Source organism: Musca domestica, unplaced genomic scaffold (assembly GCF_030504385.1).
Source record: "Musca domestica strain aabys unplaced genomic scaffold, Musca_domestica.polishedcontigs.V.1.1 9, whole genome shotgun sequence".
NCBI lineage: Eukaryota > Metazoa > Arthropoda > Insecta > Diptera > Muscidae > Musca > Musca domestica.
The window spans coordinates 1001252-1027446 of NW_026712435.1; the positions used below are offsets into that span (position 1 = coordinate 1001252).

At 33.3% G+C, this 26195-nt stretch overlaps 2 protein-coding genes across 12 annotated transcripts in view; both read left to right on the forward strand.

Annotated features, from left to right (window-relative positions):
- The window catches only part of LOC101889337 (neuronal calcium sensor 2), a 175687-nt gene that overhangs the window by 95187 nt on the left and 54305 nt on the right, over positions 1-26195 (forward strand). For all 7 annotated transcript variants that reach the window (XM_059131510.1, XM_059131513.1, XM_059131512.1 and 4 more), the window contains one exon: positions 5404-5532. In XM_059131510.1, coding sequence (XP_058987493.1) covers positions 5404-5532 — 129 coding nt within the window. The remainder of the gene's footprint in view (positions 1-5403; positions 5533-26195) is intronic.
- The window catches only part of LOC101901167 (neurocalcin homolog), a 337832-nt gene that overhangs the window by 95169 nt on the left and 216468 nt on the right, over positions 1-26195 (forward strand). The window lies entirely within an intron of this gene.

Here is a 26195-nt window from a genome sequence, read left to right on the forward strand (position 1 = left end):
GCCTTATTTGATTTTTTCGTACAATGCTTAACGCTCGCGATAAATTGAAAACAATCGAATTCTCGCCATGAATAGTTGTGAAAAAGAGCCCATTTATTCGTTTTCCGCATAGTTGTACGATAATTCCTCTTACAAAACATGTCTGACGGTAATGGGAGCTTCAATTCGAGCATTGTTCCTCAGCAAAATCCAAAGTCTGCATCTGTGGAACCATTACCACCAGATACGTTTGAAAAGATTGAGTGACTTAACTACTTTAGCAAAGTTTCAGTGATAAAATAAACTCCATGGTGCACAACGTTAACCATATGGACAACTTGGCAATTCGTAATTGCTGCGTTAGTAAGCGGAATGTGATGATATAAATGATAGAATAGAATTAGATGGCAAAACAAGTTTGTGTGCAAATCTGATACAAGGGAAAGAAACGTTTTCCCTAAAAGATGTAAACGAAATTGACGAATTTACCCGTGCAATCAACGGAGACGGTTTCGATGAAGCTTTTAACAAATGTTGTTATCCATTATTGGCGATAATCATTCAACAAGCGCCTGAAAAGAGGCTTCATACTTTTCGTCCACAGAGTCAGAGTCACTATTAGGTTCTTTAAGTGTCAGAACAATTACAATATATATATACAGATACACATTCGTCAAAGGGTCCTGCGAAATCATCTTCTGTAGATACACGACCTACGGTTCTCTTCCGAGGAAGATATGTGAACCCAATGATCAACACGAAGTATACGAATCATTAACAGAACAGAAATCTAGTGTACAAATTCTGCAAGTAACCGGATAAATTGGCAGGAATATGACAATATAATCGGGCAACGTATGGTGTAGCACATTGTTGAGGACTTTGCCATTGACATACCCTATAGGGTTTAGAGTAAGTAGAGAGCTTTTCAAATGAAAGGGGCCTTCTCTGCCAAAAGAGAATTATTGGCGAAGTACTGGGGTGAAGCGTCACGACTTCCGTGTATTACATCCGCAACTAAATTAAGAAAATCTGATGCTACTGCTACTCCGGACAGCTGAAGACATAGCAAGGTTACCGATTTTATAGGCGCGACTTTAGTCGTTCAAATTAAGCGATAAACATTGGCCTGACCAAGTGGAGACTTTGGACGTTAATGGACTACACCCGCGAATGTCTTTAACGTGACATAAAAAAATATATGTAGCTCCGCCGCCTCCTCTGGGCAATAGTGAACCCAACGTGGAATTTGAATCAAGTTAACTGTAGAGCTATTTTGCACAAATGAGAAGAATGTGCCCGGCTTGTGGTTAAACAGATTTAGTCTCTTCTGTTAATTGGTGAAAAGTACGAATGACGTCTTGGGGAGCGCAGTTTACTCCAAATGTTACAGTTTGGAACTCAAAATCTTGGACGGAAGGAAAAATTCTAAACAAAATTATTTGCAATGGCGGGAGTTTGGAAGCGACGCGAATTTGGCGGTACATTTGAGTAATATCACAATTGAACTCGAATCTAAAAAACCGCCGTCGCAAATTTAGAAGATCTTCAAGCAAATAAGCTTAAATTATTTTTTAGAAGATTACGCGAAGCTTTGTAGTCGATTTATCAGGATTATTTACTGGATGGTGTGTAAGACAAAGAGCAAGCGAATTAGACGATTGGGCAGGCTATATATTTTAACGCGATAGCAAACGATCGTTCGCCAAAAGAATGTTTACACACACATTACAATCAAGCGAAAGCACACAACAACTATCGTTCATTGTGTTGGTTATTGAAATCATTTCTGGCATTCGATCACCAATGAAAACAAATGTTTGCGACTGATTGCGATCGCTCATTTTCAATCAAACAATCATGTTTAGTCTATAGCATTGCTGGACAAGAAGGTGTTCTAGCTGGCTCGGTCAATATCTTTAATATAGTGATACATCTGACAAGTTGAAAACTCTGTAAACTAAGAAAAAATATTCGTTTAATCTGGCTGACATAATTTTAGCAGTTCCATCAAGTCAAGTGTCCGTAAAATGAGCATTAAATGTATTTTCCAAAATTGTAACCAAACAAATCACAAGTTTAAGCAGTGTCACAATTAATAATTTATTAATTGCTAAGTTGAATAACAATATAATGGAAAAGGGTACTAAAAATCTCATAATGTACCTTAAATATTTTTATATTTTATATGAGTTTTTTTTCGGCTTGAGGTCATTTGATTTTTTTTTTACCCAGTTTTCACTTAGAATTACACTTTTTATTTATCTATATGTTTTGTAGTACTTGAAATGAAAATATATTTTTAGTAAGATGTACATAGACATGTGATGTGTTCACACAGGTTCCAACATATATTATTTTTTCTTGCTACCTGGTATATTTCATTGGAATTGGGCGTTTGAAAAAAGGCAATAATTATACACCCATCTAACAAGCAATGACGTTATTCATTCTGCAGCAAAAAATCAAGTTTTTAAACAGCATCATTAAACGTTCTACCTGTTCAAAATATGTTAACACACACAGCGAATAAAATAGTGTTTTTAATCGATTGCGAACGATTAAAACGCTATTTTCTCGCAGTAGTTCATTTTGCCTTATTTGATTTTTTCGTACAATGCTTAACGCTCGCGATAAATTGAAAACAATCGAATTCTCGCCATGAATAGTTGTGAAAAAGAGCCCATTTATTCGTTTTCCGCATAGTTGTACGATAATTCCTCTTACAAAACATGTCTGACGGTAATGGGAGCTTCAATTCGAGCATTGTTCCTCAGCAAAATCCAAAGTCTGCATCTGTGGAACCATTACCACCAGATACGTTTGAAAAGATTGAGTGACTTAACTACTTTAGCAAAGTTTCAGTGATAAAATAAACTCCATGGTGCACAACGTTAACCATATGGACAACTTGGCAATTCGTAATTGCTGCGTTAGTAAGCGGAATGTGATGATATAAATGATAGAATAGAATTAGATGGCAAAACAAGTTTGTGTGCAAATCTGATACAAGGGAAAGAAACGTTTTCCCTAAAAGATGTAAACGAAATTGACGAATTTACCCGTGCAATCAACGGAGACGGTTTCGATGAAGCTTTTAACAAATGTTGTTATCCATTATTGGCGATAATCATTCAACAAGCGCCTGAAAAGAGGCTTCATACTTTTCGTCCACAGAGTCAGAGTCACTATTAGGTTCTTTAAGTGTCGACAGATAATCTAAACACTTATCATAAACATGTTTTACTTTACAATTCTCTCACTTTAGCACTTCAAATTCCAAGATTGTAAAGAGAGTTCTTGAATCGTTATCTTTAAATTATATAATTCATATAATTTAATATGATTGTTTTAAGTAATGTCTTTCTAAGCCTATTAGAGTAAATGTCAAAAGTCATGGATTAGTTTGTATTCAGAATAAGTTATTACTTCAAATATACATTAGTAATGACTTTTTGTTTCAAGCATGGAATGTGTTTGTTTAAAATCTAGTTTTAATACCCTCCACTATACATAGTGTGGAGGGCATATTAAGTTCGTAATTCCGTTTGTAACTTATCGAAATAACAATTTTATACCTAACAAGGTACATATATTCTTGATCAGCGTAAAATTCTATAACGATTTAGACCCGTCCGACAGTTCGCCCGCCGTCTGTTGTAATGACACTAGAATCAAAACGAATTAGAGTAGGAAGCTAAAATGCAGGCAGGTCAAGTTCGTAGATGGTATATATGGTCCACTATATTGTATAGCCCCATACAACGGTATTTGATATTTTGATGATTTAGCATAATTTTTAATGGAATTTTCTGAAATTTTACATAAGGAGTTCTTTGTATTATTATATATATTATTATATATATTATTCACCGGCTATGTTTCAAATCTCATATTTGAAGCTCGTAATGGGTACTACAGCATATGACAAAAAAATTCATAAAGTCCAAACATAACGACACCACGGTGCTTACCGATATTCGGTATTTTGACGATTTTAGCCAAATTTTTCAATTCATACAACCGTACCAGTACAACGGTACAGTCCGTACTGGGTACTACAGCCTAAGACAAAAAATTGTATATGCAGCACCACGACTTCGTATAGCCCCCCAAATAACGGGTTTCCTTTGAGCGGTATTTTTCGACGCAATTTTTTTTTAAATTGTTTAAGTTGCTTCAAAATGGTTGATTAATAGTTCAGCCCGGCCAAACTTAGCTGTTTTGTTGTTTGTTAAATATTCAATTATTTCATTTGATTCGGTATTTATTTACATAATAATGTTAATTGAAGGCATTTTTTTTAGTTTTTGTTGTTCTTATTACCATTACATTGATGAGAATTTGCATTATAAGAGTTTGTTGGTTTTGATATTTTATTATTATTTGTTCTTGTTATTGTTATAACAACAACAAATTTTGCGTGTTGTTTTTAGCTAATCAGGTTCTAACACCAAATGAAAAAATGTAAGTGGAGTAAGTCGGGTAGGTTTGACAGGGCAATTATAAATAGGGAGTACAGTAAGCGTGTCTGTATCACACGCTCGACATACTCCAATTCCATTTGAATTATCTCATCTTTTGTTGTTTCTAAAAACCCATGCAATAGCAAATTATTTATACGAAGTTAATGAAAATAAATTAATGCAACCGTTCTAACTTCAGTTTTTTATACCCTCCACCATATAAACTTTGTTATTCCGTTTGTATCATACTATCTTTCGAACGAATTGAGATGGAAGGCTAAAATTTTACACACATGTGTATTTTGCCAGTAGACAGATTAAGTTCGTAAATGATCCACGTTTTCGTATAGCCCCCATATAACGGCCGTAGATATTTGGTTTTTTATGGTATTAGAAATATTATAGACCGGAATTGTTTCAAATTTCGTATTTAAAGTTTGTATTGTGTACTACAGCCTATGACAGAAAATTGTGGTCTTCGTATTCCTACCATATAACTATACTACCCGATATTTGGTTTTTCGATTATTTAAGCGACGTTACTCACCACAATTGTTTGAAACTTAGAATTTGATGTACGTAATGGATATCAAAGAAAATTGTCTATACAGGTTCATGTCTTCGTATACAACTCATATAACGGCACCTCTCTTTTTCCGGTATTTTGATGATATTAGCGACATTATTCAATGGAATTGCACTACAGCCTATGACAAAAAATTGAGTGTGCAGCTCCTTGTCTTCGTATAGCCCCCATAAAAAGGTTTTCCTTTGAGCGGTATTTTTAGACGAATTTTTTCGAGTTCCTTCCAAATGGTGGAGGGAATTAAAAGTTTGGGTTGTCGAAAATGGTCATGGTCGTAAATTTACTTTTATTAACATAAAATATTCTTAAAAATGTAGACTCTATTGTTTATTTTGTATTTTATTCTGTATGTTCAATATTCATATATTACAGGAATTTCTTCTTGCTATTGATGTAACATCGAGTGGAACACCGGAGGAAAAACTAAAATGGGCGTTCAGGATGTATGACGTTGATGGAAACGGTGTGATTGACATCCAAGAAATGACAAAAATTGTGCAGGTAAATACATAGTATTTATATTATAGAAATATATATATATATATATATATATTATATATATATGCTTTCCAAAACACTCCAGACACAATAATCCAACGGATTGGCATCCGTGCATTTTGGTGGTCATTGTGCGTCTTGGGTGGCGCTTGCTGTGCGTGTGGGTCACGCACACATTATCGTAGCCGTCAGTGCTCAAGATCACCGAATTCTTTACAATTGATGTTTTATGGCGGCTGGGAAATATGTAATTTTAGAATATTTATTGTTTGTTGCCAGGTTTTCCCAGCGCCTCAACCGCACTCAAAAATATGCACAAAGTATTTTGTACATTATCCCGGGCGGCTTCGATGTTTATTTTTTAGTGGACTTTTCTTTATAAAATTGAAAAATGGACAGTACGACACATTTAAATATAAATATATGACGAGTAATATATGTGTAACTTAATATTGAAATAATGTAATATTCATTTAGGAACCCCCTTCCAGGAATCGACTCCACTGCTTTGCCCAGTCTCTCTTGCCGATACCACCACCTATATCTGCCGGCTTCATTGTCCATGCTACCGAATTTGTAGTCCATCGCTGCAGACCGTCATCACCCACGTAGCAAATGATTGCCATTGGCCTCATGGCTAGCTCCGGTTTGTCGTCTTCTGTTTTCACGGCCATTGATGATTTGCTATTGATTTCAATACCCTTCTGGAACCGGAACCAGAGAACTTTGTCTTTTCTCATTTCTTCGATTAATTCTTTCCAATATTCGTTGGAAATTATGGGACCTTCTGTGCTAAGTGCCTCTCTAATATCATTATGTTTTTCAGGGTTTTCATTGGTCAGGGCGGAATTTTCTTCTTCTTCTTCTTTCCGTTCCTTAAAATGGGGACTTCCGGCGGGAACAATTTCACAATATTTACTTCTAAGCTGGGAATCTGTTTAGATTAACAGCAGTATGTCCCTCTCTTAGATAGGTCATCTCTCCCTACGGGGGTCTATTCGATATCGTAGACCTATTTAGACAATTCTTTTTAAGGTGGTAAAGAACTGACAAAGAACTCCTTATGTAAAATTTCAGACAATTCCATTAAAAATGATGCTAAATCATCAAAATATCAAATACCGTTGTATGGGGTTATACAATATAGTGGACCATATATACCATCTACGAACTTGACCTGCCTGCCTTTTAGCTTCCTACTCTAATTCGTTTTGATTCTAGTGTCATTACAACAGACGGCGGGCGAACTGTCGGACGGGTCTAAATCGTTATAGAATTTTACGCTGATCAAGAATATATGTATCTTGTTAGGTATAAAATTGTTATTTCGATAAGTTACAAACGGAATTACGAACTTAATATGCCCTCCATACTATGTATAGTGGGGGATATAAAAACTAGATTTTAAACAAACACATTCCATGCTTGAAACAAAAAGTCATTACTAATGTATATTTAAAGTAATAACTTATTCTGAATACAAACTAATCCATGACTTTTGACATTTACTCTAATAGGCTTAGAAAGACATTACTTAAAACAATCATATTAAATTATATGAATTATATAATTTAAAGATAACGATTCAAGCACTCTCTTTACAATCTCGAAATTTGAAGTGCTAAAGTGAGAGAATTGTAAAGTAAAACATGTTTATGATAAGTGTTTAGATTATCTGGCGACACTTGAAGAACCTAATAGTGACTCTGACTCTGCGGACGAAAAGTATGAAGCCTCTTTTCAGGCGCTTGTTGAATGATTATCGCCAATAATGGATAACAACAATTGTTAAAAGCTTCATCGAAACCGTCTCCGTTGATTGCAGAGAACTTTGGTTGTCTTTTCCCACTTCTTCGATTAATTCTTTCCCATATTCGTTGGAAATTGTGGGACCTTCTGTGCTAAGTGCCTTTTTACTTCTCTCCAATATTATTACGTTTTTCAGGGTTTTCATTGGTCAGGGCGGAATTTTCTACTTCTTCTTTCCGTTCCTTAAAATGAGGACTTCCGGCGGGAACAATTTCACAATATTTATATTTATATATATTTACTTGTAAGCAGGGAATCTGCTTTAGATTAACAGCATTATGTCCCTCTCTTAGATAGGTCATCTCTCTTAGCTTCGATGACTTGCCTTTCCTCTTCTTCCCTTTCTTCATTTCTATTTTTGCTGAGTTGTTTGAACAGGAACATCTCATCATTTGCTTCTGCTGCTGCATCATATCCAGGAACGCCCGATATGCTCCTTAAGTCCTCCCCCTTTAAATTCATACGTCCTCGTATGAACATATTGTCATCACCTTGTTAAAAAAAACGGAATATTATTTAGGCTTTTGACCCTCTTGGCAGCCGATGGACATGGTGTATCTGATGTGGTGATCTCCTCTAATTTGTCTTCTTTTTCGGACGTAGTTATTTTTGGACTACTCTCAGGATTTTTGTGGTAACGCTTGTTTCTAAGGATCACGGCAATTATGATGGTTAGTGTTAGAAAAATCGCAGTGCCTATTCCAAAATTAATTCGTTCTCTTTTTTGCATTGTTTCTATTATTTTGGTATTATTTATAGAAATAGATTTCATGAATTCAAGGGATAGGGTTTCTATTTGTTCGTCAGTTTCCTTAGGTTGTACCAGAGCCGGTAATGCTTTTTTTCCAGTTTTTTTCTTTGCATAATAGGATCGTCCATCAATGGTAACATTTGTCTCCGCATGGTGAATAATGAATGTTCCGTTTAAAGTTAAAGGGGACTCATTTATCAAAATTTCTCCTGAATATTGGTTCAGAAATATTAAGTCTTCATTGATCTGCTCTACGGATGGAATATCATCGTTATTTGTAACAGCGCTGTAGTCTCTGTATTTTCCTCGCTGCAGATACTCAGGTTCTCATAACTGTCGCATTTATTCTTAATGCCTAATAGATTATTCTTACAAATTAATATTTTATTAAATTTTATTTTATAAATGGAATTTGCAAATTTTACAGGTTTAAGGATGTTACAATTACAATTCTCATTATTAGTTGTTGGGATGCTTACAATATAAATTAAACTTTCTGAATCAGATGCTACTTTTATTTTTGCGAATTTTAGTAATTCGTCAACGCTATTGAAAGGTATTTCCGATTTGTTAAATATCTTTTGTAGTAAATCAATTTCCACCTTAGAAAATATAAAAGAATTGATTACACCGGCCTTCGCCCATTCAATGGCGAATTCTACATTAAAAATTTCTTCTTTTACGATTTCCAATCTGTACTTCAATTCCGTTATCTTTTCTATAGAGGTTTCCATGCTATTGTTTAAGTCCTTTAAAATTTTGTTAGTGGCATTAGCAATTAAATTCAATCTCTCTATGGACAACTGATTAATTATGGCTTGGTTATTATTATTTGCCAATACGTTGTTTACTTTTTCTTGAATTATCTGGAAGTCATGATGGTCTGGTGATCCAGCCAACCATTTCCATGCACTTCCTAAGAAGTCAATAGATTTCTTTGACACGAAATTCTTCCATGCATTGGCTTACAACCAGTAGAAACCTGCCAAATATTTTGTCTGATTAATTTCTTATGAATTTTTTGTGGACAATTCTTCCATTTTCAGTAACAACGGTTGAATTTCTATCCTCTTTTATAATTTCTTCTTTGTATTTTTCAGTAAGTTTTGTACCTAAACGTTTGTTAATTTTTACGAATATTGTTTGTCCTGGAATGTATGCTTTGAAATCCTTTCTCTTTTTATTGTGATATTTCATGTCCTTTTGTTGCTTTTCCTTGATCTTTTCCATGTTTGTCTGCCTAGTTCTATCGTAGCTTCCCGGGGAGAAGTCTACTGTCCTCCCAAGAAAATATCTACTGGTTTCCTATCAATGGTCGAATGAATTGAATGATTATATTCGTTCACTGATTTTTCTAATAGCTCTATTGGATGCGTCTGTCGTCAAGTGGAAATCCTTTTTAAAATTGGGATAAGATAAAATAATTTCCGGTGATATTATTGCATTTTTCAAGGAATCAATTGCTTCCTTTTCTGTATTGCTCAGGAAAATTTTTATTGTTTTAGACTCAGATTTTTTTACCTTTCCATTATCTCCTCTTAGCATGTTAGTAAGGGGTTTGGCAATTTCGGCAAATCCTTTTATGAATCTCCTATAAAAATTAAATAGGCCAAGGAGTGAACGCAACTCTCGTAAATTGGTTGGATATGGAAAGTTCGTTATTGCCTCTACTTTCTTTGGATTCATTTTCACCCCTCCTCCTGAAACAACAAACCCTAGAAATTCTACTTCTTCCTTAAAAAAATCGCATTTATCAAGCTGAGCCTTCATATTTGCATCTTCCAATGTAGAAAATATTTCCACTAGATGTTTAAGATGACTTTCTGTATCTTTGCTAAAGATTATTATGTCATCGATATAGACATAGCAAGTCTTCTCAATGAAATCCCTCAGAATATCATCTAAGGCTCTCTGAAATATTGATGGGCCATTTTTCAACCCAAATGGCAGTCTAGTAAATTCAAATTTACCGTTGCTAATAGAAAATGCAGTTTTTTCCATATCTTCCTCCCTAAGGGGTATCTGGTGGAACCCACTCTTCAGATCTACAACAGAAAATATTTTGTTTCCACCTAGGTTGGCTAATACCTCACTAATCTCTGGTATAGGATACCTGTCTGGAACGGTAACCGAGTTCATTTTCCTGAAATCTACTACTACCCTATACTTTTTTTCCCTTGAAGAGTATTGTTTTTTTGGGACTACCCATATTGGTGCATTGTAGGGTGAACGGGATGGTCTTATTATCCCATCCTTCAATAGTTTTTTTTATTTCCTTGTCTACAACTTCTCTCAATGCCCAAGGGTACGGATAATTCCGCGTGTATGGAGGAGAATCCGTTGTTGTATCTATCTTTGCAACCACTTTCGTGGTATAGGTTAGTCGCTCATCAGGTTCTGCGAATAGCTTGCTATGTTGTGTCACAATATTCTCCATTGTGGAGGTTACGTCCCCTGATAAGTGGTCTAAATGCAGTTCTATATTCTTTACATCTTGGAAACAATGCTGGCTTGTTGGTATTTTTCCTACTCCAGCTAGGGTGAGATAATTCTCTTTGGTATGGATAAACGCCGAAAGTTCTCTCATTGTATCGTTACCCAAAGTGCAATCAAAGGTCTTAAGGCCAGGCAGAAGGAAAAACTGCAATGGTTGCACTTTTCCTTCGAAATGTCTAAATACGTATGATGAGATACATTAATTTCCTCCTTAACTGCTCTAGCGGCAAATAATTCTTGATTAGGTTGTGGATTGATAACTAAACTAGGTTTGATGAAATTTTTGTTGCTTCCAGTATCAACTAGTATCCGTAATATTCGTCCGTTCCTCGTTTTTACCGTAAAAAAAGGCAACGAGGAAATTTTTATACAAAAAAATTTAAATCAGCGTTATAACTCTCATAAGGAAATATATTATCGGAAACTCGAATGTCATTATCTCCCTGCTCCAATAAATCCTCTACATTTTCCTCAGCCATAGTATTAGAGTAGTTAATTAAATCTGAGCTATTTTCAGTATCCGCCTGCTGTTCATAACCGGGACTATTCGTATTTTCCCCCGTCTCAATTATTTGATCAGGATAATTTCCTGTATTCAAATGAAAGTTACGTTGCACTTTTGGTGATGGCCCTTGGTATGATCCTAGTGGCCTTTTAATTGCGGGATTAAATTGTGGTCTATTGATGTAATTAACCTGTCTTGTCTGTAAGGACCTATCAATGTCCATTGGTTCTGGTTTGGGTAAACTTGATTGTCCTGCCTGTGCGTTCCATGCAGGTCCAGGATGATTGTACATTTGCTTGGGATTATTCATATAATGGTTTTGCAATGGTCTTTTTGGTTGAGGTTGACCATAATAATAATTTGGTGTGGGTTGATATCTTGTCGGTAATGGTGGTCTAGTGGCTCCACCTATGTGTGCTAGCTGTGGATAGAAGTTTCCCCCAGGTCCTTTTCTTAAAAAGTCCATTCTTTGATTGTATCCCTGTGCTGATTCATCCTATAACTCATATTATCCAATTTTAGGCAAATGTGAAGTGCCTGAGGTAGGGAGGATGGTTCCCGTACGCTTAAGAGTCTTGGAAGATCCCCTCTTAGCCCTCTTATGAAAGTATCGAGTGCTTTATCCCTATAAGCATTTGTCATGGCCGTTAGGCTACTTTCATTCAAATCTAAACAAGCGATCTTATCTAGTATTAGAGATAAGTGTTGGTACACCGCCTGATAGTAATCTGTTATAGTTTTTTGCCCTTGCGACATGGTGGAAAGCTGATATTCTAATGTTCCTATGTCTCTTTTATCAGAATAATGCATCATGAGACACTTTTTAATTTTGTTCCAATCAAGGGGTGTTCTATACGAATCTAAGGCTGTATCAGCTTCTCCTGTAATCTTAGTGCTAATGGTATGCAATATTGCATAATATTTGCTTGTCCCTTTAAGCTCTTTAAAAAGGTCTAGTACTCTTTCTACCGATTTTCTCCAAGACCCGAACTCACCTGCTTTTCCAGAAAAATCTCTAATAGTTTTTACTATATCAGGAATTTTGTCTAGTTCCTCAACTTTTACTATGCTTATTGGATGGTCGCAATCCTCATCCAGACTGTCACTACTTGCATCAAATTTTAGTATATCCGATACTATTGCCCTAATTTCCTCTTTTTGTGCCGTCGAAAACTTATTATTACTCATAGTTGGTGCTATATTCAGGGAGGCACTAAGCCTATCTGTCAATTCGTCTATAGATTTTCCTGGCATCATGTTTACTATTATTGTGGGAAATTTGGGAAAGGATTTTTTTTTAAATACAGTAAAAATTTGTGTTGTCTATTTCTTGATTGAATTTAATCACTTACCATAAAAATTGCATTTTAGTATTTCAGCTAATATAATTTTTTTGTTTTTTAATTAACCTTAACCTTATGAAAATTTTTTTTAGTTATAAATGTTCTGATTACATTTATTTTCAAAAAATATTAGTTAATATATTCACAATAAGCATAAATTTTACTTTATCAATTTTAGTTTTTTTTTTAATTTATTATTTTTCTTTAAATTGATTTTGCAATTTTTATTTGCATTCTATTTTTTTCTTATTTTAACAGTTTTACTTTTACTTTTATAATTTTTATTCTCAATTTGAATTTTTCACATTTCTCTTAATTTCTACTTTTTCAATTTTAATATTTATTCATATTCTTTTATTCTTATAAATTTTATTTTCAGTTTAATTCACATAACACATATTTCTTTTTATTTTTACTTTTTTTTCTTTGTTTCTCAATTTAATTTTTGTTCTTAAAAACTCTAAATCCACTTAAATTTACAGCGCGGCCGCTGTCCTTTAGAGGACTCCCGTTTTAAATCTACTAGGGCGCATCTTTTCCGCATTCTCTTTGGTTTGGACCTTTTATCCTTTTTGATAAAACCACGGGTTAACTAAGGATATTACGGGCAAGGTCCCTGCTCGGGCGCCAGTTAAAACTTTTTAAGTTATTTTAAATTTTTAAAAAAGACTTCGTGTTGAGAATCAACACGTCTTTATTTTATTGATTATAAATGGCAACTAAACTAAAATTAACAGTTTATGAACTTAAGCTAGCTTCGCTGCAAGTCTCTGCCAACTCCGCTCTCACGGCATTGTCGACATGTGCGCTGTGTCATCAGTTTTATTCTAGCAAACATCTTATTCCCATAATGTAATCTCATTTATTATGGGAACTATTTGCACTACTTGTTCACATGGTTGATCATATTATCATATTTAGCACAAAAATATTATGAATATGTTGCTCCTTAACTTTTATATATATATATATATATATATATATATATATATATATATATATATATATATATATATATAAAAAAATATTGACCAAGCCTCCTTTTACGCCCACTATTACGATTTATCTAAAATCTTTATATTTGTCAAAATAGTGAAGGTATCGGTTTGAGAATTATTACACGAGATGCTGTTGGTTTTCCATCCAACCCTAAGTATTTATTTAAATTTGTAACCCCCAAGAGAATATTTGTTGGGAACGTAGATTTGGGATGTACGTCTATATGAAGCAAACTCCGAGATGTTAATCTGGGACTCATTCAGTCGGAAATTGTGGCAGAAACATGAACAAATAGGAAATTAGAAAGTAACGCGGGACCGTATATTTGTTTAATCGTCATTGATTTATACTATGATGAAAAATGTGTGTTTATTGGATCCCCAACGCACCATTTAAATGACAAAAAAATAATGCCCATCGGTAATCGAAGCAAAAGAGTAATTTTTTGGCTATTCTGACAACATTCTGCCTTCAAGTATGAGTTGGACAAAACTAAATACCACGTAGTACGGGATTTTAAACGTTGGAAATACAAATTCCAAATTATAGATCATTTGAATGGAAATGTTAAGCTTTTTACAATACCAAAAATTGAGCTGAATTTTCACATGGGGCTATCATAGATGTTATTTATCATATAGGTATTTAACACAAAAATTAATTTCTATTTAGTCATGGAGTCATTACTTATAATCAAGTCATTACTTATAATCAAAATTGGAGTCATTACTTATAATCAAAATTGTGCCGCTTGCATAAGTCAGATCTGTGATTTATTAGGCTTTAAAAAATACGCATTAAAGCCTAAAAGTACGGGCCGGCAACGCGGACCGGGCCAGTTAGTATATATCTATATATATAACCAGTAAAGAAAGTCTTAAAGTCGGGCGGGGCCGACTTTATGATACCCTACACCACTTTGCTATTTAAGTAGAGCTCAACATAACAATTACAAGTTTTTATGAGAGAATTCAATCATACACGCTATGATTATAATTATAATTTAAAATTCAAAGGACTAAATATTTGTATCTATTAAATTCTGAATTGTCCATTTGGTGCACAATTTATTTGAAATCGGATAAAGATATATATGGGAGCTATATCCAAATCTGAACCGATCTCGATAAAATTTGGCAAAGATATTTCTGAGCTGTATTTTATATATTTCCCTGAATATCGTTGTTACGGAGTGCATATTACGGTTGTGGGTAACAAATATAATAAATCGGACGAATAATATATATGGAAGCTACAGCTATATCTGAACCGATCTTCACCAAATTTGACATACTAGCTTCTAGACTCAATTCGGTCGTAAGTGCCAAATTCCATCCCATTTGGACAAATATTAGACGTTTGGTGCACAATAAAAGGTAAATCGGACGAAGTTATATATGGGAGCTATATCCAAATCTGAACCGATCTCGATAAAATTTAGCAAATGTATTTCTGAGCTGTATTTGATATATTTCCCCAAATATTGTTGTTGCATAGTGTATATTACGGCGGCGGTGGACAAAAATAACAAATCGGATGAACAATATATATGGGAGCTATAGCTATATCTGAACCGATCAAATTTGGCATACATATTTTAAGGCCTAATTTGGGTGTATATGCAAAATTCTATACAATTCGGGCTGATATTACACGTTTGGTGCACAATAAAAAGCAAATCGGACGAAGATATATATGGGAGCTATATCTAAATTTTGACCGATTATCTCCAATTTCAATAGGGTTCGTCCTTGGGCCAAACAAAAGATCTTTGCAAAATTTCATCTGGATCGGGCAATAAATGCGACCTGTACTTTGTTTACAAAAATACATGGACAGACGGACAGACGGACGGACGGACGGACATGCATAAATCGACTCAGAATGTGATTCTATGCAGATCATCAAAAGGAACTATGGGTCTATCTCGTTTCCTTCTGCCTGTTACAAACAAATGCACAAAGACATAATACCCTGACCACCTTGTGGTGTAGGGTATAAAAAACACTACAAATGTACATTCGAAAATAGTAAGTCAAAATGGAAAAAAATATGCAATATAAAACATTACTATTGTACATTTTAAAAGTCAAAATGAAAATGTTCAAATTTCACATTTTAAGCGATTTTTTTAGATTTTATTCTTTTCTGCCAAGAGGCAATTCCGAATTTGTCTGAATCGTTAAAATCAGACCGGCGGTCTTTATGTTATAAGCGTAGTAATTAACACAATTTTTTTTTACATATAGAGAAATAGACTTAATAGTAGGTGCGTTCCTTAGCCCTTAAATAAATACTTAGGGTTGAATGGAAAGCCAACAGCATCTCGTGTAATAATTCTCAAACCGATATCTTCACTATTTTGACAAATATAAAGATTTTAGATAAATCGTAATAGTGGGCGTAAAAGGAGGCGTGGTCAATATTTTTTCTTTAAAAACCTAACTCGGGGTATGAGGAACGTTTGTACAAAAAATTATGCAAATCGGTCCAGCCGTTTTCAACTGATTCCGTTACCAACAAACAACAATTGATTTTTATACCCTACACCACAAGGTGGTCAGGGTATTATGTCTTTGTGCATTTGTTTGTAACAGGCAGAAGGAAACGAGATAGACCCATAGTTCCTTTTGATGATCTGCATAGAATCACATTCTGAGTCGATTTATGCATGTCCGTCCGTCTGTCCGTCCGTCTGTCCGTCTGTCCATGTATTTTTGTAAACAAAGTACAGGTCGCATTTATTGCCCGATCCAGATGAAATTTTGCAAAGATCTTTTGTTTGGCCCAAGGACGAACCCTATTGAAATTGGAGATAATCGGTCAAAATTTAGATATAGCTCCCATATATATCTTCGTCCGATTTGCTTTTTATTGTGCACCAAACGTGTAATATCAGCCCGAATTGTATAGAATTTTGCATATACACCCAAATTAGGCCTTAAAATATGTATGCCAAATTTGATCGAAATCGGTTCAGATATAGCTATAGCTCCCATATATATTGTTCATCCGATTTGTTATTTTTGTCCACCGCCGCCGTAATATACACTATGCAACAACAATATTTGGGGAAATATATCAAATACAGCTCAGAAATACATTTGCTAAATTTTATCGAGATCGGTTCAGATTTGGATATAGCTCCCATATATAACTTCGTCCGATTTACCTTTTATTGTGCACCAAACGTCTAATATTTGTCCAAATGGGATGGAATTTGGCACTTACGACCGAATTGAGTCTAGAAGCTAGTATGTCAAATTTGGTGAAGATCGGTTCAGATATAGCTGTAGCTTCCATATATATTATTCGTCCGATTTATTATATTTGTTACCCACAACCGTAATATGCACTCCGTAACAACGATATTCAGGGAAATATATAAAATACAGCTCAGAAATATCTTTGCCAAATTTTATCGAGATCGGTTCAGATTTGGATATAGCTCCCATATATATCTTTATCCGATTTCAAATAAATTGTGCACCAAATGGACAATTCAGAATTTAATAGATACAAATATTTAGTCCTTTGAATTTTAAATTATAATTATAATCATAGCGTGTATGATTGAATTCTCTCATAAAAACTTGTAATTGTTATGTTGAGCTCTACTTAAATAGCAAAGTGGTGTAGGGTATCATAAAGTCGGCCCCGCCCGACTTTAAGACTTTCTTTACTGGTTTTTTTTTTTTTTTTTTTTTTTGTTTTTTTTGGAATTCTAATATGATATGTAGTTGTTTTTTGGTAGTAGAAAGTGACAACGGATAAAACTGTTATTTATAGATTTTATGTATTTATTGGGTAATAAGAATAATATAATTTCAGAAGAGAATAATATATGAAAATTCTAAAATCGGGAAAAATCGACAATTTTTCAATGGAATCGAATACTGACAAACTTCGTAAGGACCTTTTAAAATTTGCCGTAAAAAATCAGCGAAGCAGTTGAAGATTCTTTTTCTTTTTTCAATTCTTTCTTTTTTTTATGTTGAAGAGTACATTTCTTATTGTTTTCAATTCTGAATGAATAATATTAAAAATGAAATGAGTGCGCAATACGAAATGGCGATCTTTCACGTATAAAATTCTAGGACCTTCAGCTGGAAGATGAAAATTACCGAAAAAGCGTTATGCGCTTCATTTCAAAAAGTGGACCTGCTTCTTTCATATAACAACAGTTCGTCCAATGAGAACTCAAAATGCTAAATACATTGGGACTGCAATCAGTGAAATACCGACTATAAAGGACGCAAAAAAGTAGAGCGAATTCCTTCCAGAAATTCTTCCTAAATATTCAATATACCTTTTACCGCTTTGGAAGGTCATAATATTCCGATAATAATATCCGATAACGGAACAACTCGATTTCAAGAATATTCTACATTTTAACCATATTTTTCGTACTAATTTTGGCTTAGGTTGATAATTTAAGAAGAAACCATCCTTACAAAAAACGTTTTTACACGTTTTGATATCACCATCATATGATTTAAGGTATTTTCGGGGTCTTGGCCACTTCTTCCATTTTGACATCTTTGTTTTTAAGGGGGAAGAAAACCTCTTCTCATAAATTTTTTTAGTTTTCGGAAAAGGGCCCATCTTTGTCTTGAGGCTACTTTAAGTATAGTCTCCACATTAGTATACCCCCAAGTTCACTTTCCCAACCAATGTGTGGTCAAAAAAGAAAATTTGGTATTCTATTGAATTTGTAACCCCCAAGAGAATATTTGTTGGGAACATAGATTTGGGATGTACGTCTATATGAAGCAAACTCCGAAATGTCAATCTGGGACTCATTCAGTCGGAAATTGTGGCAGAAACTTGAACAAATAGGAAATTAGAAAGTAACGCGGGACCGAATATTTGTTTAATCGTCATTGAATTATACTATGATGAAAAATGTGTGTTTATTGGATCCCCAACGAACCATTTAAATACAAAAAAATAATGCCCATCTTACGGTAATCGGAGCAAAAGAGTAATTTTTTGGCTATTCTGACAACATTCTGCCTTCAGTATGAGGTGGACAAAACTAAATACCACGTAGTACGGGATTTTAAACGTTGGAAATACAAATTCCAAATTATAGCTCATTTGAATGGAAATGTTAAGCTTTTTACAATATCAAAAATTGAGCTGAATTTTCACATGGGGCTATTATAGATGTTATTTATCATATAGGTATTTAACACAAAAATTAATTTCAAGTCATTACTTATAATCAAAATTGGAGTCATTATAATGGAGTCATTACTTATAATCAAAATTGTGCCGCTTGCATAAGTCAGATCTGTGATTTATTAGGCTTTAAAAAATACGCATTAAAGCCTAAAAGTACGGGCCGGCAACGCGGACCGGGCCAGCTAGTATATATATATATAAATCAATTGTTGTTTGTTGGTAATGGAATCAGTTGAGAACGGCTGAACAGATTTGCATAGTTTTTTGTACAAACGTTCGTTGTACCTCGAGTTAGGTTTTTAAAGAAAAAAATATAGACTACGTCTGCTTTTACGTCCACTATTTCGATTTATCTAAAATCCTTATATTTACCAAATAATGAAAATATCGGTTTTAAAATTATTACACGACATACTGTAAACATTTCCTCCAATCCTAAGTATTTATTTGTGGGGCTGAGAAACTGACCACGCCTACTTTTTAATCTATATATAAACCAATTGTTGTTCGTTGGTAATTGAATCAGTTGAGACCGGCTGCAACTATTTTGACTTTTTTAATGTTCGTCCTACCCCGATTTAGGTTTTTATGCAAACAAAAGGTGACCACGCCTAATTGTGCGCCCATTTTTTCGATTTATCTAAAATCCTAATATTTGCCAAAATCATAAAGAAATCTGTTCCACAGTTAGTAAACGACGTAATCTTGACTCTCACCCCCAACCCCAACCCTAGGTATCTGTTTGGGGTCAGAGGAACTGGCCACAACTACTTATTTAAATTTATATGTAAAAATTTGAAAAAGTATAATAGCACATCAGTTGAGAACGGCTGGGCCGATTTGACTCAAATTTTCTTTTGGTTATTTGTAATTATAGTAAAAACGTTGTCAAGAAAGAACATTTTGAGAAAAATCGCGGAACTGAAAAAATTGACTGTTCTATTATGATATGGAGTTTTGTGTAGAATTGTTTCAGGATTCCTTTTGGAATTGAAAATTCTTATTAAAAAAAAACGAAAAAATCGAGAAAGTTTGCATATTTTCTTTACATGCTGTTATACGGTCGTCATACCCAAATTTTCAATTTTGATTAGATATGGAAATAATCACACATAGACACAATTTTTAGTATAAATGATGGCTCGATTAAATAGAAATAAATACGTCTTTCAAAAAACCTGATTTTCCGTAGGAGATTTTAGTTTGAGAGTTAAAAACCTAAATAATGTAGCATATATATTTAAAATTATACATTAACTGTTTATAATATGCTCATGTAAGATGGTTCTGTACCCCAAAGTAGCCCAAACACACATTTTAAGTCAAATCGATTCGAAAATATAATCAAAACCCTCGAAATAGGTAAAATCAGGAGGTACTTATATGAGCCCTACACAGAAAAATTGACATTGAAAAATTTCCGCGAAGAGGTCTTCTACCAGAAGCTAAATGCAAATAAGGGCAAAATCAATTGAAAAATGTGACCAAGACCACGGTAATAGCTAAAATCACCGGATACCTTCACATAAGAGTTTTAATGAAGCATGGTCCTATACTTATAATTATTAGAAAGAATTTGTTTTTCTTTCGAAAATCTCAAATTTGAGATTTGAAAGGGGCTATATAACAATGTAGACCAACCTGATACATATTTTGTACAAATGATTCCTCATGTAATCCCTAGGACTGTATCAAATTAAAAACTTTATCGTAACTTTTGGGGAGTATAGGGCAAAATATTTGCGGTCCTTTGTGTATGGTTAAACTATATAAAATGAACTCTAAAAAAGTTAGATCCGGGAACCCCTCTTTAGGATTTTTATTTACCAACCGAAAATTTTTCTAACCCCAAGATTTTCCGAGTATATGAATCCTTTTCTTACTATATTTTCAATTCAATCCACTATTTTGTATAGTCTGCATATTATAGTGTCTTTTCATATTCGATATTTCACTGATTGAAGTCCAAATGAATTTTGCATTTCGAATTCTCATTGGATGGATTATTTCCGTATCTAATAAAAATTGAAAATTTGGGTATGACAACCGTATAACAGCATGTATAGAAAATGTGCAAATTTTGCGGTGATCAGGCATATTGCTTTTTTCCTTGTTTTAAGGACATGTTGCATATACACTTGTATATATGTTTTCAATTTCTTCGAGTTTTCGTCGTCACAATCGATAATAATTTCTAAATTGAATTTAACTATCATAAATAAGGTGTCATCGGTACAAAGACTACAAATCTTTGTCGATTAAATTATATGACGATGTCGATTATAATTATCTATAGCCCTAATATTCGTCGACTAAATGTGCTTCAATGTGCTTAAATCTAGTCCTTTAATACTGATTTCCCATATAACCTGCCGATTTAAGGTATTTTTAAGGTCTCAAAAGCATTTTCGAGGTTATAAATCATTTGTTTAAGAAAATTGCGAACAGTCCACTTTATGTACCTCCTTATATTGGTTATATTATCGTATTTAATTAAATTTTCAAACTTCAATTGTCAGTATTATGAAGGTCATGGCAATATTTTCCAAATCAAAAGTAATATTGAATTCGTAACTTCTAGAAGACCATGTTTGTGAAAAACCCTATGTCAATTAGTCTAATCCGTTCGTTAAAATCGCAATAAAGGCGAAATATTTAGGTTAATCTTTGAACATTTATACAATACTAGCTGGCCCGGTCCGCGTAGCGGGCCGGAGTTATAGTCTTCAATTACTTTTAAAGATCTGGCTCATATTAGTGGACCTGGCAGGTAAAGTTATATGGGAACTATACCAACATTTATACCTATGTTGAAAATATTCTGTATTTTAAAAATTATTCGGTGTTTCAAATTTTTAGCCAAATCGATTGGAAATTTGTTAGCAATAGTTGAAATCAAGAGGTACCATTTTTGATAGTCCGCATAATGAATTCCTATTTTTATTCGGAATTTTACTGATTGCAGTTCCCATGAAATTGAATTTCGAGTTCTCATTGGGTGTATTACTGCCAAATGAAAAATTAGGTCCATGTTGTGATATGACCTCATACAGATTGCCATTTAACATCGTATTGTGCACTAATCTAATTTTTTACCTTACATTTAGAATTCAAACAAAAAATTTATACTTCAACCAGGCATGTCAAATTAAAAAAAAAAAATCATGCAATATTTAAAATTATGAAAAATTAAAAAAATGTATACATCAAAAAACATTTTTAACTCACATTTTTATTGGCGTATTTTTACGCGATATTTTGGATTTTATCCTTTTCAGGCCAAGAGACCATTCCGAAATAGTGTGAATTGTCAAAATCATGCCATCCGTTCTTGAGTTAAAGGCGTAGTAACCATCATTTAATTTGTTCACATTGAAAAACACGTACATGATTCTTGAACTTGTTCGCGGATTGAACACGCTATTATTATCCTCTCCTGGATAACACATATGTTTCACTTACCCAATAAATGCATGAAATCTATAAAAAATTGTTTTGTCCGTTGTCGCTTTAACTACCCGAGAAATTCAAAAAAAAATTCAAAAAAAAAAAACACTACAAATGTACATTCCAAAAGTCAAAATGAAACATTTCAATATATATATATATAGATGCTAATTTTATACATGAAAGATCGCCATTTAACATCGTATTGCTCACTTATTTCGTTTTTAATATTATTCAGAACTATTATTCAGAATTTAAAACAATAAAAATGTACACTACAATATAGTATGTCAAATCGAAAAAAATTTCAAGCCAACAATTTTTTTCATTCTTATTTTTATTTGCATATTTTCAAGCTATTTTTTGACAAGATACGATTCCAAAATTGTATGAATTGCAGTATCCATTACGAACTTCAGAAACCAAATTTGAAACAATTCCGATGAATAATGTCGATAAAATCGTCAAAATACCGAATATAGGGAGATACCGCTATACAGGGGCTACACGAAGAAGTGGACCTGCACGATAATTTTCTGTCATAGGCTGTAGTATTCATTATGAACTTCAAATAGCAACATTGAAACAATTTCTGGAAGTACCGTTATATGGGGTCTATACGAAGACGTCGATCTAATTATCCATACCAAAAGCCCTGCAGACATAATATACATTTGAGTAAAATGTTATGAATCTACTTCATTTCGTTCGTAAGTTAGAGTGATTTTCACAGACGGACAAACGGACATAGAATTTTATTCTGATCAAGAATGTATATACTTTGTGGGTTCTAAAATGTATATTTCGATGGTGGAGGGTATAAAAAACATTGTACATTATATTATATTGACAAAATAGGAAGAAAAAATTTAAAAAAGAAGAAAATCTTCAACTGATGATGACTGAGTTTTTAGAGCAAATGTTTAAAGGTCTTTACAGTTTCTCAATAGCAAGTACTTTTATTTTGAAGTTCGATTCCATTGACAAATTTGTCATTTTTCCCGATTTTAAAATTTTTGCAATGAGTGATTTTTTTTAGCGATTTAATAAAAGTAATCATCCATAAAATTTGGTGTGACCGCGTTAAATTATTTCGACATCATCTATTCAGTTTCGCCACCACATATTTTGGTACTACACTTCCATGTAACCCGCCTGCAATTTCTGTTTCTAGAAATCGAGTCAATTAAATAAAGGTTATGAAATTGAAAACCCGTTCGTACATGTTAATATATAGATTTTATTTTCATGTAATAGCTTATTATCTTCTGAAATGATATTATTCGTATAGTTCCATTTACCCAATAAATACACAAAATCTATATATAACAATTTTGTCTCTTGTCGTTTTATACTCCACAAAAGGAGTACACATCATAATAGCATTCAAAAAACACAATGTATTATTCGAAAGTAGTAAGTCAATATGGAACAAAAATCATGCAAAATAAAAAAATTTCAAAAGTCAGAATGAAAATGCTTAAGTTTCACATTTTTAAGCGATTTTGTTGGATTTTATCTTTTTCCTGCAAGATAAAATTCCGAATTTGTCTAAATCGTTAAAATCAGATCAGTTCTTGAGTTATAAGCGTAGTAACTAACACAACTTTCTTTTATATATATAGATACTAGCTGAACCGGTCCGCGTTGCCGGCCCGTAATTTTAGTCTTTAATGCCAATTTTTATTGTGAGTAATGACTCCATAGTAATTTTTAAATATAAATAAATATTCATGGCAAAAACTATTATAGATGTTCACCTACCCTCGGTTTTAGATATTTTGAATAGTTTTAAATGGTGTTAAATAGGTTACATGATAAACAACATCTATAATAGCCCCATGTGAAAACTTAGCTCATTAGCAACATTTTCCATTTAAATGATCTGTAATTTGATAATGTAATTTTGTATTTCCTACGTTTAGAATACCTTATAGTCAAAGATAATAACTCTTTTAACACATTAGCATAAGATGGGAATTATTTTTTTCTTTTTTGTCATTTAAATTGTGTGTTGGAGACCCCTGAAGTCCATATTTTTCGTGACAGTATAATTCAATTACGGTTAAGAAAATGCTCGGTCCGGTGCTACTTTTTCATGTTTCTGCAACAGTTTCCGACTGAATGAGTCCCATTTTGACATTTCGGAGTTTATTTCATATAGACGTATCCCAAATGTACGTTCCCAATCAATATTCTCTTTGGGGCTACAAATTCAATAGAATTCAAAATTGTCTTTTCTGACAACACATTAGTTGGGAAATCGGACTTGCGGGTACACTAATGTGGGGATTGCACTTAAATAAATGCCTATCTGGACAATTATCTGTAAGATGATTCTCTACCCCAGGGTAGCCTAAATACAATTTTTTAGTCAAATCAATTGAAATTTTATGCGAAGAGGTTTTTAACCATTTAGAATCCATGATACCAAATAAGGGCCAAAAAATTAAAAAAGTGTTCAAGACCCCGAAAATAGATTAAATGTAAAAATATGATGGCTGTACCAAAACGTGATCATTTTTTGCAAGGACAGCTACGATGCCAAATAAGGGTAAAATCAATTGAAAAATGTGGCCAAGGCCCTGGAAATAGCAGTAATCAGCGGGTACTTTCATAAAAGGGTTATCAAAGCATGGTCCTATACTTATAATCATTCGAAAGAATGTGTTGTTCTTTCTATAATCTCAAATTACCAACATTTGAAGAATTTGAATAGGGCTGTATCATTAAAGGGGGGCTATATCACACCGATCTGATACATATATTATACAAATGATTCTTTATGTAAGGTTACTTTTAAGGGTTCGGAAGAATTTACCGAGGATATGAATCCTTTTCTTACTAAATTTTCAATTCGCTCCACTATTTTGTATAGTCCACATATTACAGTACCTCTTCATATTCGGTATTTCACTGATTGCAATCCCAATGAATTTTTTATTTTAAGTTGAATAGGGCTGTATCATTAAAGGGGGGTTATATCACAATGCAGGCCGACCTGATACATATTTTGTACAAATGATTCTTCATATAAGGTTACTTTTAAGGGTTCGGAAGAATTTACAGAGGATATGAATCCTTTTCTTACTAAATTTTCAATTCGCTCCACTATTTTGTATAGTCCGCATATTACAGTGCTTCTTCATATTCGGTATTTCACTGATTGCAATCCCAATGAATTTTCCATTTTGAATTCTCATTGGATGGGTTATTTCCATATCTAGTCAATTTTTTGAAGCTTTGGTCAGAATCGATAGTAATTTCTAAATTGACATCCTGGCAATATGACTTTAATTTTACTATCATAAATAAAGTTTCATCAATTTATAAAAGTTAAGGACCCCATAAAGTATGTTAAAGAGTAGAAATCTTTGTTGATTAAATTATGTCCGAGAGCCTCTTCGTTCACCATTTGCAATTACGATAGAGGTCACCAAATTTAATATGTGTCTTTCAAACTTTGCACAGGCTTTTATATTATTCTTATGATGATCGATGTTGCAAGAGGTATATATTTGTTCCCATTTAGATATAACCCTCATATAATATTATATCCAAATATTCGTTGACCAAATGTACTCTTATTTGGGCTATTTGAGGTATTTTGAAGGGCTCTAGAACATTTTTGAGGTTAGAAATCTTTTGTCAAAAAATTACAACACAATTCCACTTTATGATTTATTTCCTATTCACCCGTGCATTTTTATATACGTTATTTCATCGTATTTAATAAAATTTTTAAACCTCAATTATCAGTATTATAAAGGTCTTAGCAATATTTTCCAAATCAAAAGTAATTATGAATTCGTAAATTTTAGAAGATCGTGTTGTAAGGTATTTAGTTTTTACCAGTGTAAAATCCTATGTCAATTAAACTATATCCGTCTGTGTGTGCGGCCGTTCGTGTGTTAAATATTTAAGTTAATCTTTGATCTTGTATACAATATTCCTAGGAAGTTAGAATATGTCCGTTTCGCTTAGGTATAAAAATACCACTAAAAATTCGTCCTTTTGTATGTTTTTGTTACAATTTCTACAGAATTATCTGTAACTTGACATTCAATTTTCGGTATTGTGAAGTCAATACCGGCATTAAATGTTTAAGAATTTTAAGCATTTTCAATTC